At 50.2% G+C, this 15,575-nt stretch overlaps 1 protein-coding gene across 1 annotated transcript; it reads left to right on the top strand.

Moving 5' to 3' along the window:
* The first annotated feature begins 1,670 nt into the window (after nucleotides 1-1,670).
* On the top strand, nucleotides 1,671-15,486 carry LOC122383680. Its single transcript, XM_043370356.1, has 9 exons — nucleotides 1,671-2,665; nucleotides 3,076-3,216; nucleotides 3,752-3,887; nucleotides 13,042-13,193; nucleotides 13,456-13,593; nucleotides 13,875-14,005; nucleotides 14,253-14,362; nucleotides 14,677-14,791; nucleotides 15,160-15,486. Exons 1-9 carry the CDS (start codon nucleotides 2,593-2,595, stop codon nucleotides 15,268-15,270), a joined length of 1,107 nt encoding a protein of 368 aa, XP_043226291.1. The 5' UTR covers nucleotides 1,671-2,592; the 3' UTR covers nucleotides 15,271-15,486.
* Nucleotides 15,487-15,575: the final 89 nt, after the last annotated feature.

Consider the following 15,575-nt stretch of genomic DNA (forward strand, 5'->3'; position numbering starts at 1 on the left):
GGCCGCCAGCTGACAAATCCGATCAGGCTCATTTTTGGTCTACGCACTCCTTGATATATGCCTTAGATACCCTGAGGGTACCGAACTTCTACTTTGAATTTTTCAGGTCAAGGCCAGGTCATCCTAGGTCACGAAAATTGCATATATGTAATGTAGGTATCGGTCACGCATGTATTATGGTTCATTTTACTCGTATATTTCGAAAATAATGTCTGTGTCATTTGAGGTCATTTTCAGCTGAATTTACTGGAGGTCAGCTCACTTTCAGGTCAGAAAAGGTCAAATTTTACAAATGAAATGTTTTAACTAAAAAGGTGCTTATCAGATGCAGTTTGAGCTCAGGAACACGATGGTGCCATTTACATGATATATGGTATACATGGTATATATTAGATGGTATATTGTTGTACGATGTCAAAAACGTACTGAAAAAAATGGTTTTGAAAAATATAGGTATAATTGTAAAATTTTGACAATAATGCTAATAACTTGGCTATTTTTGGAGATATTGGGCTAAAACTTGTTAGAGTAGTTTTTCAGTGTGTGTTCTATCACATATATTCCGGTTTTTGCAAAAAAAAAACTTAAAAAAAATAGAAAGATATTGTTTTGTAATTGTTAAACATATTTTTAAACACTTTAAAATTTCGAAAATTTTAGATAGCAATTTGATAGCTAGGTGTATTTGTAGTCCACTGATGAAAAAATGGATCTAGCTTTAACCCGGCAGGCGGTGGGCCTCCCGGTCACCTTCCGCGCGGTGGGTGGGACAATTTTTGCCCCCCCCCCCGTATCTCCGAAACTACTGAACGGATCCGGAAAATTCAAACGGTGTTCGATAGCCCTGTCAAATTTGTCGAAGGACACCAAATTTCATTGACCTCGGGGTCACTGATGACGTCACAGGTCAGGTCAAAGATAAAATATTTCAGCTTTCACGGGACTTCTAGGGAAAGCGCTATAACACCGAGTAAAACGCATTTTGTCGAAAATCAGTGATAGGGCGTCAGTTGTCTAGTACATATGTTGTTATTAGAGGTCACTGGTCATACCAGGTCAGGTCACAGGTCAGGTCACCACTTGAACCCAACGTTACTAAGGTGCGATGTATGTTTTATGCCCAGTTTTCATTTCCAACTCAATGGTGTTGGTTATAAGACCATCAGGTACAGTTTAGGTCACTCTCTGGTGGAGGTCAGGTCAAGGTCAGGTCAAAAAAGGTCAAATTTCAAAGTTGATATTTTTGCATAAAATGGGTATTGATTCGATGCAGCTCGTCACGGGGAGTCTAATGGTGGTCTTTGTTTTGCGCTACGAGGTCTAGAATTGCTAAAAATTGAGTTTGAAAATTTGACGTCATCAATTTTGAACAGTTTTTTTCGCTACCTATAACTTGGCCAAAAAGAAGAGGTATCGATCTGAAATTTGGTATGTACCTAGATAGAAGACGGTAGGTTTTATCACATACCTATATTTCGTTTTTTTTTTTCAAAACTCAAAGAACTTTTTGGATTTTTCGCTATTTTTGATTTTTGGGGGTCGAAACTCAGTAATTTCACAAATCCGAGGTTTTGTAGCCCTGTCAATTCTACACCTTTTATGTCATGATCATTTTCCTGCATCTTCAAAACTGTAGGCCTGGCAGCTCTTCTCGCGAAGGTCTTTTTTTCGGTCGAAAATGGCAGAACATGACGTCATTCTGACGTCATTTGTGGCCAACCTATCATAGCCTCTGGAAAAAAATGGTCACAATGTGTAAAATTGATGCCCGGAGGGGTCCTAAAAGTTTGGTGGCGATATCTCAAGTCGTGTAGGAGATATCGACGGAAAAGGACAGGGGGGCGTTTCGCCCCCCCCCCCTACGGGGTGCGGGTTAATGATGCTTCCTTTTTATAGCGCCTGCATCGACGGTCACTAAGTTGTGTCCTGTTTTATGACCTTGACTGCAGGCTTTCTTACATCATTGATTTCTCAAGGTACGTAGATACCTACTACACTACATAGTACATACCTACGTACTAATCATCTATCTCAGAAAAAAAAACTTGAGATTCTCCGTTGAAAGGACGTTCCAATAGGAAATCATCATTCAGATCCTCAAAGCTCGTACGTGCATTGACCAATGACCATGATGGACGCTGGTTGGAGCTTGGAGAAACGGCCTGCAAACCCTTATACATGCAAAAGGCGTTTTGTTTCTGCTTTAAACGTTCGGTGACCTTACTGATATGACCCCGTAACCCTGGGAGTGACCTCGTGACCCGTTGCAGCGCGAGTGCGAGTAACCGGACCCGCTCCCACTCTCTCGCCCTGTCGCGCGTGTCAACGGCAGCCGCGCACCGGCCGCGTGAAATCCATTCGAACCACCGGTCATTGTGCGCGGCTGCAGCACGGCAGTCTCCGAGGAGCACAATGGACGGAGGGCCGTGTGGGGCCGGGACGCCGCGGGGCCGCGGAGGGCCTGCAGGGGAGGGAGGCTGCGGGTCAGTACCGAGCACCGGTGCATAGGTTTCCTGGGAGGTATGGGCGCACTTCACCCGCAGTGTCGACTGGAGGGTTGGAGAGGCAGGTGCTGCGTTCAGCTCTGAAGACATGCCAGGAGTTCGGCTTCTCGTTCTGTGGACCTCGGCGGTCACCGCCGCTCTGGCTGCTCGAGACCCTCGCTGTGAGTGCTGAGTTATGAGTAGCTTGACTTGTGCAGTGTAAGAAATAGAGCTGAAGCTCACTGAAACTTCGATAACTTTTCATATCACGTTCGTTCAGTTGCCTTGTTTGCAGCCTGCAGGATATTGCAAAATAAGTTTTAATTTATTGCACCCTCAATAGATGAAAACATCTGAATGAATAAATGTATCGAGGACATGAACATTCGCTAACTACACTTCTTTGCAATAAAATAGCTCATCGAGGGCAGCAAAGAAATTGACTCGTTGCAATATCGCAGGTGCATCGGTCTCAGTAGCCTCGGGTAGTTGTCTGTGCCGTATCATCCAGCGCGTTCTCTGTTGTCCGCCCCACCCATCCCTCCCCTGCTGACGTCTCGGTCTGTCGCTCCGGCTCGTGTTCGTGTTGCAGTTTTCAACGTGTTCTCGGTGACCCGCTTTGAGAACTCGCCCTGTTCGACTGAGAGCGGTCAGGGGATCTGCACCCTGCCCGACGGCTGCGGAGGTGACCAGCGCGGGCCCTGCGCCGGCGGACTGGGCGTCTGCTGCGTCGGTAAGTGCACGGCGCTCAACGAAACTGGCGGTCAGCGTGTTGAACGATACGACACTCAATGCTCGTTGGCTGATGCCGAGTGATTTTGTGTGGAGACGTTCAATGTCATGTAATGCATAGGTGTCTAACTGTCTATACCTAAATTCGTAGTCATGTTGTCATGATTGGCTGTCCTCATTTTCTTTTCGATATTGAAATGGTTGTGCTTATTAGCTGTGATTCTTTTGACCGGTATTTGCCGATGCCGATTGTCGTCGTATCTCGGTCGCGTTTATTTGCTTTATGGTATCCAGTAGTTGGACTGTGCCGCAATGCACAGGTGTAGTGCGGGTCAGTCTACCTACTCACTGCGTATTGGACTATGGTCCGCCAGAGATGAGCACTCAGAGCAGTGTTCTTGCCCTTCGTCCAATCGAATCAAGCATTTTGAATAGGATTTGCCAGCACTGGCTGAATCTTAGCTTGATAAAGGCATGCAAAAATAGTGACTACGGCTACGCTTGGCTAAGTGTCGTTTTTATTCATTTCATTTCAGTGGAGAAGTCGTGTCGGAACACCACCAGTCAGAAGATCGCCTACTTCGTCAACCCCAACTACCCGGAGACGGACTCTGCCGACCAGCTGTGCGACTTCCGACTGGAGGTCACTGACCCCGACATCTGCCAGGTCAGGTCAGTCCATTGACGGCGTTCAGACTGCTCCTGAGATAGGAACACGTTGCCTCGCTCGGTCCAGTCACAAGACGTACCTTGTAATTATTGCACAAAGTCATGCACCTATGCTTTTATTATAGCAACAATTTTCCACAACGACCATTCCCTTTTCTAGGTGGTGACGACTTGTTGAAATACAATTATAAAAAATACAATTCTATAGTTCTAAAAAATCATGCCTATCAACAAGACAGATGAACATAGATGTGTAGGATAAAAAGGTCAAAGGATGTGCTTTCTATGCGGTTGTGCGACTATCCCCTATCCAAATGGGCTGTTCCTGCTCCTAAACAGCATGACCTCCGCACCATCGTTATGAGGCAGTGAACCTGGCCCACCTCGAGGCTATCCCTCAGTACCTTTCTCTCTCCGGTGGCGGCGCAGTTGGAGCCGGTCCTCCAGTCTCCGTCCCCTCACGCACCGCCCGCTGACCCCATGGTGGCTGCGCCCGGGTCAGCCGGCGACTGACGCGACTCCAAGCCTCCTTCTGCGCGCGCCGGGAGCGCTGGTTCAGCACCAGCTCCAGGACGAACACGAGTGTGGCAGCGGCTCCCCCGACGGTGAGCACGAGCAGGGCGGCGGCCATGTCGCCGACGGTGAGCGCCCGCGGCGCCGCCGGCTCCGGTCGGTCGCGGATACGTGCCACACTCAGCCACAGCTCCACTATGCCCGACTGCAGCAGACGCATCACCGATGTGTTGAGCCGGCGCGCGAAACAGGCGCCCTTCCGCACCGGCCACGCCAGGCCCGTCTGGAAGAAGCGGGCGCGCGAGATGTAGTAGAGGTGCCGGTCCTTTCGGTCCTTCAGCGCGTGCTGCAGGTGACCCAGCTCGTTGACGTAGGCGGCCTTGTCGTCCAGCGGTGCGGTGCTGCTGGTGAGGTCCTCGATCGGGAACAGGGTCATCTTCTCCGGAAGCCGGGCGAACAGCGTGTCGGCGCCGCGGAACGACTCGAGGTAGACGGTGGCGGCCGTGCCGCTGGCTGACTTCACTTCGAACGGGGACAGCGCCAGGTCCTCCAGCGAGTTGACAGGCCGGCCGTACACCGGCACCGACAGCTTCGACACGAGCATCGTCTGGTAGTAGACGCCGATGATGACGGAGAAGACGACCCAGAGGAGGGCGACGCACCGTCCGAGGGCGTGCCGCGGGTCGGGCACCTGGTCCTGGCCGGTGATGCTCGCCCAGACCACGAAGCCGGCGTTGGTGAGCCGCGTCCACCTGCCAATGGCGGCCGGTCCTCCGGAGAGGGCCGGCACGGCGGCGAACAACAGCGTGGCAATGGTGAGCGCGGCGGCCAGCACACCCCAGGTGGTGGCGTCGAACGGCGCGGCAATGGCCACCCATCGCGGCAGCAGCGGCGGCCGGCGCAGCATGAACGACACCGGCTCCTGGTGGAACGGGTACGTCACGTCAATCACCCGGCTGCGCGCCAGCGTCACCGATATATCGCCGATCGCCATGTCGGCCGAGCCATTCAGGATCATCCCGATGACGCCCGTCCAGGTCCCGTTCTCCTCCTGTCCGAACAGACCGTGCAGGTCGGTCGGCTCCGTCAGCTCGTACTTGAAACCCAGCGCCTCCGACACCATCTTCAGCATGTTCACCTCCACGCCCACTGTGCGCCGAACGCCATTCTCCGTCACGAAGCGGGCGTAGATGGTGTCGACAGCGGCGGTGGTGGCTACGCGTAGCGTGTGCCCACGTAGTTCATCTCGTCCTTCGACAAACCATGTGGGACCCCGACCGCAGCCCCCTCGGCAGCCGGACGTGCGTCGCTCGGGGACTACAGCCACGTCTCCAGGAGTTCTGGCGGTGGCGTTGGCGACCAGGCTGGTCCCGAGTAGAGTCCTGTCCACACAGTCGATGGTATGAGCGAACACCTGCGCCGAGCGGAGGTCCTTGCTGATCATCACCACCGAGACCGTCTCCGCCTGGTCGAACCTTAGCAGCTTTCTACTCACCGACCGCTCGATATCCTTGGCCGACTCGACGACGAGCATTCGGCGGCAGCGGTTACCCCAGCGCCGCAGTAGGCGAGCCGGGCGGGTGGAGTGGATCCGCCTCCACGTAGCCTCGTGCAGCCAGAGGACACATGTCTTCGCGGGCGGCATGGTGGGCGCCCAGCGCAGCCGACCGACTGGCGCCGCCAGCTGGAGGGAGCGCGTGGCGGTGTGCAGCTGGCGCAGCGCCGAGCCCAGCAGAGGGTGCTCCTCGGCCAGTAGGACGACGTCGTCTCGGGAGGTCATCTGAGCCAGCACCGCCGGCAGGGGGGAGGGTGGGAGCGAGGTCGGCCAGGCGCGACGCCGCGCCGGCGTGGTCAGACGAGAGGAGGGCAGGAGAGGGTTGTGCACAGTGGTGAGTTGAGCGTGATCAGTTAGCGCTGAATTCCATATGGACTCGTTCGTGCCGTTCATGCCGGACGACTTAGCCGGATCCGGTAATGCCGAGGGCTCAGTGGCTTGGGCTGAAGATGACATGCTAATTGGTGAATGCGGTGACTGATTGGAGACTGTCCTGACTGAGGTCGCTGTAGGTTTTGATGGGACAGAATATGACGGAAGACTGGATGTAACAACAGAATTCAACGCCAAGTCATCAGTCACTTTACGTGACTCCAAAGCTGGGAACGACTGCCGTGTCGGATCAGGATGTAAGAAGGAGGGACCTGCCAGTTCGAAAGAAGGTGACAAGTGTTGCATTACGTCGGATGAGGTGATTTTAATTTGCTCGTCGGGTTCCGGGAATGGTTTGGGTCTACCGGAAGTGACGAACTTCTGGCGCAACTCCGGAGAAGGAGGCATTGAATGTACTGTTATATGGGCAACGACTGGAACCTTAGAGCTTAACAAGTATAATGAATTCCTTGGCGACTTAGGTTCATTTTTGACACCGTTCAAATATGTAGAGAGTGTAGTTGAAATAGAACTGGCAGGTGTAAGAGAACTAAGCTTAGATAGCAGAGAACCAGACATAGGCTTTTCCGGTGAGTTTACAGCCGTAATTGTTTCAGGTGACCTCTGGTCTGAAACTATTACAGAAGATGACGAAGGTGAAGCTATCTTTTGTAACAAATGGCCTGGGTCAGACAGCTCTATAACGGCCTTTGTAGATGCTAATTCGATGGACGGGGAAGTAGGTTGATCAATTGCTTCGGCTGTTTGGGTATCTGCAGGAGAGGTTGTTTCAGGAACGGAATCATCCAATGTCGTCAAAGGAGTCGGTGTATCGGTCGAACTAGCTCTAGGAATTGATGAAATTGTGAAACTCCCCTCTTTGGCTGGTGCACGAAGTGAAGCCGACCAAGTAAGTGATGTGTCAGATAACGTTACGTCGGGCGTCGAGGCAAACGAAGCAGTCTCAGGGATTGATCCATGAGAGGAAGTCAACTGAGCAGGAAAATCAGTCGGTGTCGTCTCGGGGCCTGGCATTTGAGATGGCGTCAGATCGGGCGTCGCGTCAGGTTCCGAGGTCTGAGGTGGAGTTAATCCACGAGTTGCTGCACCAGGTGGAGTGGATTGAGTGGATGGTGCGTCGTCCTGCGCCGGTTTAGAGGCCGGTGTTCCACCTTCGCTCACTTCAAACATCACTGCCCCACTTGGATTTGCGTCAGGTACCGCCGTAGCAAACGATATCGACCCTAAAGTTGATCCCGACTTGGCGGCTTCCTGTGCCGTCATAAATGGCTGATCAACCGTGTGAGTCGATGCTGTACTCAGCACTGCGGGAAGAACCGGAGCCGATGTCGCCTCAGGCGGTGGATGAAGTAACACCACTCCAGCCAGCTCTAGTTCAGCCGGAGGCTCCTGGGGAGCGGATGTCGCAGAATTAGTGACATCAGACCGCTGCTGATCATCCCGAGCTAGCTCTGTCGTCTGAGATCCGCCCGGCTCCAGCAACTGTCCGTCCAACGTCACACCGAGCAGCAGCACGAAAACCCAGAGCATCTCCCTCCAGGACGAGGTTCCCGTCTGACCACACACACTCCCGGAGAGTTGTACAGACCGTCTGACCACACACGGACAGAGACTGTCCGTCTGATCGTCTGACCGGCACCGACGGGAGCTGTCTTTCTGACCGTCTGACCGCGCACACGGACAGGAGCTACCCGTTTCTTCGTCTGACCGTCTGGATGTCTGACCGTCTATCCTTCTAACCGTCTGACCGGCACACACGGACCTAGGGGAGCTGTCTCTTCTATCTATCTGACTGTCTCACTGACCGTCTGACCGTCTGGCCGGCACACACGGACGGGAGCTGCTCCGACGCTCGACTGAATGGGAGTCAGTCGCGGAGCCGACGGAGATCGACTGCGGCAGCCGGCTCCGACGATCGACGACGGCGGGTAGCTGTCTTACCCAGTTGTAACCCTGTCGTTATGAGCTGCGAATGTTTTAACCCTTTTAGTTAAAGGCTCACGGTTGAAAGGTCGGACATGGAGCCAATAACAAGGACAGATATAGTTCGCCCCTTACTGAAGTCAAAACAAATAAAAACATAATGGCCATATAATTTTTTACATCCATCTTGATACGCGAATCTGTCATTTTTCTGTCCATACGTACTTGCCTACTGTTTTTATAGCGAAGAGGAAATTGGCTTTCCATGTGTCTAAATTCCATGTGTCTAAATTGCTAAGCGCTTATTAGTCTCGCAATATGCTGTCGTGCAATCATAAAAACGAGGTTGTGCTAACAGGTAATTGACAGTTTGTTCGTGTAAGTGTAACCATTTGTTCGTGTAAAACAAGAGACATATTGACCCTTCTATCTGTGACGATGATTACTGCCGTACATGTCTACAATAATCGTAGGCAATTACCAGCTTGGACGCTTTAAAGTTGAAATGTTCGTCTTACCAGATGTTTTGATTCCCAGGGACATAGACGTTTGGAAAGAAAAGAATGGTCTGCATTTGCGCTGAGCTCTATTCTACTCAGTAGTACTGAGACAATACGAATTTAAACAGATCAATGGCCGGGGCGCATTCGGCTTTATCACAGTGTCCGGCTCCTTATTCAGAAACTACCTTCAAAAGGCTAAGAACAAAGCAAGGAATATAGAGAGAAACGAACTAAGTGCAGGCATCAGTCGCAATTTATGCAGCCCGGTTCACGTTTTGTGCAATGTTGGAGGCTGATAAGCTGGTCAGAGAGGGCATAAGTTGCCGGATAGGTTTCCAGATGTTGATGGACAATGGCCTGCTTGCATCTGCCTCTTTCAGTTGTCAGTGAACTTTGGCCTTAAAACAACAAATATAATAGATACGAGCATATAAAGTATGTGAATTTGATATTTATCTGTAGCTTCGGTTCTTGCACTCACAGAATGCTCAACCAATGATGAAGTTCGATGCATCTCAGTCATGCCAGCAGACCGCACTGACCGTTCAAAATACACGTTATGATTATTCGAGCCCCATACATTGATTGACCACTGACCACCAGACACCGCAGTGTCTCAGAGCTGCACAAATGTTGACTTATTCCTCCGTCGATAACAATGTTTGACTACACCGCTGAACGGGTGGCTGTCGACCCAAATGGTCCCCGGGGGTGTCTGAGCGGTAGCCGGGGACGGCAAATGAGCACACAATGCGGGCAGAGTGCCCAATCAACAATCGGCCCGACATTACCACATACTGCGGGCCGAGTGTTCAGCCAACAGCTGGCCAGGTGGACCCTGAAAGGGGAGGATGGGGTGGGACAGAGATGGCGTGATAAAATGGCTCTGTAGCCGTAGCAGAAAAGCGATTTGTGTAAATCTGTTTTTGTAAATGATAATGTTTACGAATGTGGAAGTATGATATTTATAACACTGACTGATATATGCAGCTGCTTTATCAAATTGAATTGGTTAGTACCTATTCCACAGGTCAGTGTTAACTGTTGATATATCTATAGTGAGGCTCTAGCGAGCCGAGGGTATATGCGCGGGCTAACAACCGCCTGTAAAACGTGCCTAGCCTGGATGTTTTACGTAAAACCTAACCTTCGGTGGACGGTGCTGGCTACTTTACCGCTCCTAAATACTACGCAGCAAATGACCTATTCGAAAAGCAGCTCCTAAAAGGGAGTGAAGTGAACGTCATCCAATCACTATAGATAAGTTACGCAGGGATCCAAGCTGGTTACCACAAAATAAGTGTAATCGATTGTAAAACCTCGCAGAACGAACATTACGGTGAAATAGATGGCTAAGACATATAACAGCCGTCGGGCGAATTGTCTTCGGAAAATACATCATTTGCTGCACATTTCGTAAATTGTGTCGACTGAAATGTGCATTATAATCAACCGTTGATCCCAAAATAATTATCTGTCGAATGACATAAGTCAAATCGTTTCTAAAAACCCATGCCCTTATACCTGCTCATTATCCATATTTTGTGATCTAGCTTTCCCTCCTAATTGTTCGATGTGGTTCGATGCATGATAGGTTAGGCAAACTGTTCCTAATGTCTGTTCCATGTCAAGCTTGCGGCCGAAGTGCCCTGCTGAAAGCAATGCGTGATTTCTGTACACACAACTCTTACATTCAAAGGCGCAAATTATTGAACGGAGCAAGGAACGGAGGAGCGAACTGCCGATGGAACTCCGACCGCAAGTTTGATATGGAACAGACTATAGACGGATTACTTTTTATCCCGCCGTGATAGCCTTTCAATGTCTGTATGACAGATGACATGGCCGCAATCGAATACCTAATTGACTCGGAACCATCAAACGACGAGATCATAGCGAGTCCGATGCTCATGAGCCTGAAAAGACACCAGCGACTTGTAACTAGCCTACACATTTGTTACTACCAGTACTAATTTGTTGACCGCTAACAGCTCACAAGTGGCTCAATTTGTTGTTTATTGGTGTACCTCTAACTCTTTTTCAGAAGCAGCACACCACAATGGCAGCCTTTATGACTTTATAGCCAGGCCTGGACCCGTGCTGGTGACAGCTATCATTGAAAGCCACAGTTAGGGCAGGTCGACGTTGTTTTGTGTTAACTGTTACGGTTTTGGTGCTATACGTCCACATTGTTCGCCGTTCTTTGTCGATGCCGCTAACTACGGATCGATGATGTGATGGGCAGTCACTGCTTCGTATGTGGCTCAGAGACGGAATGCCAGCAGTTTAAAGGGACCCTCCCACCTTAACATTAGTTTTGAGTTGAGATAGCCAAGTTTGCGGCCAGGCTCAGAAACCACCATTTATCCTGGCCGCAACCCCCGCAGCTTTATGGTTTCAATAAATTTCTTCCCTTTACTTGCAGGGTGGGACCAGCGTGGTCCCTATCTCTTAACCATTACGGGAATCTGATGACGTCATCAGGCTTTCGAACGTCCGTCATTAAGTTTGACTAAAACGTTTTGTAGCACGCGATGGTATATGCTATTTGCGCGCAACATCTGCCGCAAACGCCGCACTTCTAAAATAAAGTCGCTAGAAACAGCGGAGATCCCAAAAAAGTAAACAAAAGTAAAAGTATAATATCTTGAAAACCGGTGAATATTTTTCGGTGAAATTTGGTAGATATTCGTTTTCGCTCTTTCTGAACCGAGCGACATCACTTTCATGCCAATTCATAAACTTTTTTGAAGGTGGGAGGGTCCCTTTAACCCTATTAGTGGCAGGCTCCTGGCTACCCCTATTAGTGGCAGGGGGGGCTGTTTACGACCCCCCCCCCCCTGATATCTCGAGATCTAACGGGCCGATTTTCAAAATTCAAACGGCATTCGATTTCGCTCAACGTGATCTACATTTCTAAAAAAAAAAAAATAAAAAATGTCAATAGGGGGGGGGAGTAGAGGGGGGTAAAAACGGGCAAATTGCAGATACTTTTTAGACTGTTTATCACGGCCAGGTTTCTGAACCAATCTTAACGCAACTTTTGCTGATCGATAGAGAATGAACCAGGAATTCACATGGATCCTAAAAATATGCATTTTCAAAAATCATAGGCGGATACAGATCATTGAGATTGGGGGTACACAAAAAGTATAGTAAATAAGGTTTTTGTTGGTACTGTTTCAAAAAAGGGTGGTAATGGTCTTGTTATGATACAATTTTCTTATGAGAGAACGACTACAATTGTATTGGTCATGCATAGGCGGTGTCAGGGCACCTATGTTGGGAGGTAAAACATAACCCCCCTTTTTGGACGCCTGGATCCGCCTATTATAGCAAAAACGTGTCAAAACAGGATGCACAATAACTGTATATGTTATCACATGATACCTTTCATTCACTGTTCGTAAAACTGGTGCAGCATCGTGATCTTCGCCCAAATGACTCGCTTCACGAATAGGACCCCCCAATTCCTAGTGCTCTGGAGCCGCCCCTGGTAAAGTTATGAACTTTGAAGTAACTATGAAGAACTATGAAGAAAACTATGAAGTTTTCAGGGAATGTGCCCAATTTAGTTTTAGGAAAAGTCAGAAAATTTCAGCATCGTAGCTTCAGCGGTTTCGGAGATATTCCCGAAAAACCTGAGGGGTGGATGAAAACAACCCCCCTGCCACTAATAGGGTTAAACAACTTTAGCAAATACGAGACGCATTTTTCAATCCTCATTTACATCTTAGAGCCACCGCCTTGGCCATTTGTACGAAAATTACTGCACTGACATCGCGCGTGCTGCATTCGTAGGCACTTTATCGATGAAACGCGACTATTCAGTAAAAACTAAAAAGTCCATCTTGTCTTTGAAGGTTTCAGAGTCGGTTGATTTTTTTTCGGGCCTAGATGATCGCAGATCCGGGAAGAAGAACGAACGTCTCGATATACATCACTTTCTATGACTTTCTTGGGGAAATATTCAAATAGTGTGATCGTTCAGACACCGCGGTCATATTTACAGCCCAGCGGTGCCGATGTTCACAACGCTGCCGCTAGGTGTCACTAGTGGTATGCGCCTGAATGCATACCTACTGTGCCGCACGACTTCCTGCAATAGCGTGCGCGCCGCGCCGCCGAATAAACGGACAGACGGAAAACTGGGTGAATAAACAAACTCTAAGTGGCCAACCCTCAACCATCAGAGCAGGCTTTTTCCGTCCTCTCCCCCACTCCAGTGATTCTGGAGAGCGCGATTTAACGGGGCTCTGTTGTGCGACAGGCTGGACTTTGACGAGTTCGAGACGCGCGGCCCGGAGACGACCGGTGCCGACGCGGGCACGTGCGACAGGTCCTACCTGGACCTGGCCGGATCGGGCTCCGACCTGCAGATCGGCACAGACAAACTCTGCGGCATGCTCAAAGGCCAGCACGGTGAGTCAGTTGGCTATACCAGATGGCGACAGCTTTGTGACCGCGGTAAATACATATGTATTTCAATTGGCACATTTTGTTTGCGATGATTCAAAAGCCGAAGAAGTGTATGAAATAGTATTTGCTTTAGTCCTTTATGACACTGAGAAAATAGCGACCGCCATGGGCGGTAATAAAATCTCAAGATTTCGTTCCCTCACATTTAGACCACCCCGGTGTCTGAAACCCCACGACGTTACCGTTACGGCCCCCTTCCCCGCAGTGTACGTTCACCTGAACCCGATGCGTCGCGGTACGGCGCACCTCTCGATGATGGTGAGGCTGGAGGACCAGACGACAGGGGCCAAGTGGCGGATCCGCGCCACTCAGGTGGACTGCAGCGAACGCAGCGACCTCATAGGTCAGTGTACCGGGACTGGGTGGCACGACTGTGCGCCTGATGCATGTATAAAAGTTGTAGCACGCGAATGACGCGGGAAGCTTTACAGGATAATTTAATCGTGTTTAGGATAAATATTTGCAATAAAGTACGTTTTTATTCCGTAGGAAACGTTTCCATTCCCTACAAGGAAGCATCTGTCTCGCATTGTCCCAGCAAGCTAATAAACTAAATAAATCAAGCGTCATTGATCGAGAAGCAAATGTTTCATCTTAGTTGATCGACGATCTCGTCTTCCACAGCGCCGACAGGCTGCACTCAGTACTACAACGAAACGAAAGGAACGTTCGAGAGCTTCAACTTCGCCGGGAATGCCTACACCCTCAACCAGGACTACAACATCTGCATCGGGTCCGCCTTCGGCACGTGCAAGGTGAGTGATTGTACATTGCAAGGTGATTTCGAGATTCCCAGAATAATCTGTACCTAGTCACATAAAGTCGGTCTATGTTGAGGTAGGTAGGGAAACCATACGCAACCCGCTGAGATATAAAGCATATTGCCTGAGCAACCTCAACTCGATGAGCTAACTGCTAAGCTTGTGGCCTCCAGAGTCTAGAGTGAAGTGAGTCAGTGACCCAACCGTGAGTTGACTGACGTGTTTCTGCTCTCGCCGGCAGACCACCTTCACGTCGTCCAGCTTCCAGCTGGACATGGTGACCGCCTCGGCGACCTCCGGGGTCGGCATGGCCGCCTGCGACGTCCAGACCTCCGGCACCGGCGGACTCCGGTGAGATAAGGGGTGGCTGGGCCCGGGACGGACTCCGGTGGGTCTAATGTGAATCTGAAATCTGAATCTGAGGCTGTCTTGACAGACGTTCTAGGTCTTGGAGTCCGGGCATGTGAAAGATGATACTGAATAAGATCCTTTACATAAGCTGAGCCGACAACTGTACCTAATTACCTGTAGCTGTATAGCCAGGCATGCTCAGACCGTTCTATGAAAGTATCGTCCATGACTAGACAACAGTCTAAGCACTCGATGGTACTACAGATAATATCGCCCTCTAACGGCCCCGTGTCTCGCTCTCTGTCCTTCCCCAGGTCGGACTACCTGTTCATCCCTGGAGGGTCTCAGACGGGCGAGTCGCCCACCAACGAGAAATACTGCGGCTCGCTGCTCCACTACATGACCGGAAAGTCCACGTCAGAACCCGTGGTGAGTGGCACTGGCGTGTGAGGTCCTGTGTATGGAATGTGGGTATAGGCGACAAATCAGCTGTGCTTGGTGTGAACGACGTTACTGGGGAGTGAGAACAAATTCCGAGCGAGGAGAGCATTTTGATTATATCCGATATGTAGGGAGTCGGCCGTTTCGTGAACGACACGGATCTCGGTGGTCGCTGCTACCTCAGCTATGTAGGTGAGCCTTCAGTTCATCACATCAAGCCGCCTGAAGTCCTGGTAGTCAGGAGGCTGAGTGTGAGGACAAACGTGAAAAATATTCACAGGCATCAGTGAACGAGAATCTACGCGGTTATCCCCGAGTACAATGGCACCAATCTTGTCATCGATTTGTGTTTTCAGGTCACCCGTGCTCCCGGTCCTCTGGTGGTCCGGTTCAAGACGGACGAGCACTTTAACGAGCCGCGAGAGCAGGGGTTCCGGATCGACTTTGAACAGTCTACCACCTGCTGAGCCGCGCTCCGCTGCCGCCAGGCGCTGCAGGCGCTGTTACGGTCACTTCGCGACGACATCGGATATTGGCGTCCGGTTTTTAGCCCAGTCTGATCGGCGGATAAGCCGGCTGTACTGCACGAATTGTTACGATTTGATTAGTTGTGAATTGTGATGGTTGTTTTTGTTAATTGTTACCCTAGTAATAAAGATGTGCACGAATATATTGATTAAGCCAACGTGTAGCGCGCCAGTAAATCCGAAACCCACCGGTTCACAGCTATTCGCTTCAACACCGCCCAACGTAATCGATGTAAACATAAATC

Source organism: Amphibalanus amphitrite, unplaced genomic scaffold (assembly GCF_019059575.1).
Source record: "Amphibalanus amphitrite isolate SeventyFive unplaced genomic scaffold, NRLGWU_Aamphi_draft 000170F_arrow, whole genome shotgun sequence".
Lineage (NCBI taxonomy): Eukaryota > Metazoa > Arthropoda > Thecostraca > Balanomorpha > Balanidae > Amphibalanus > Amphibalanus amphitrite.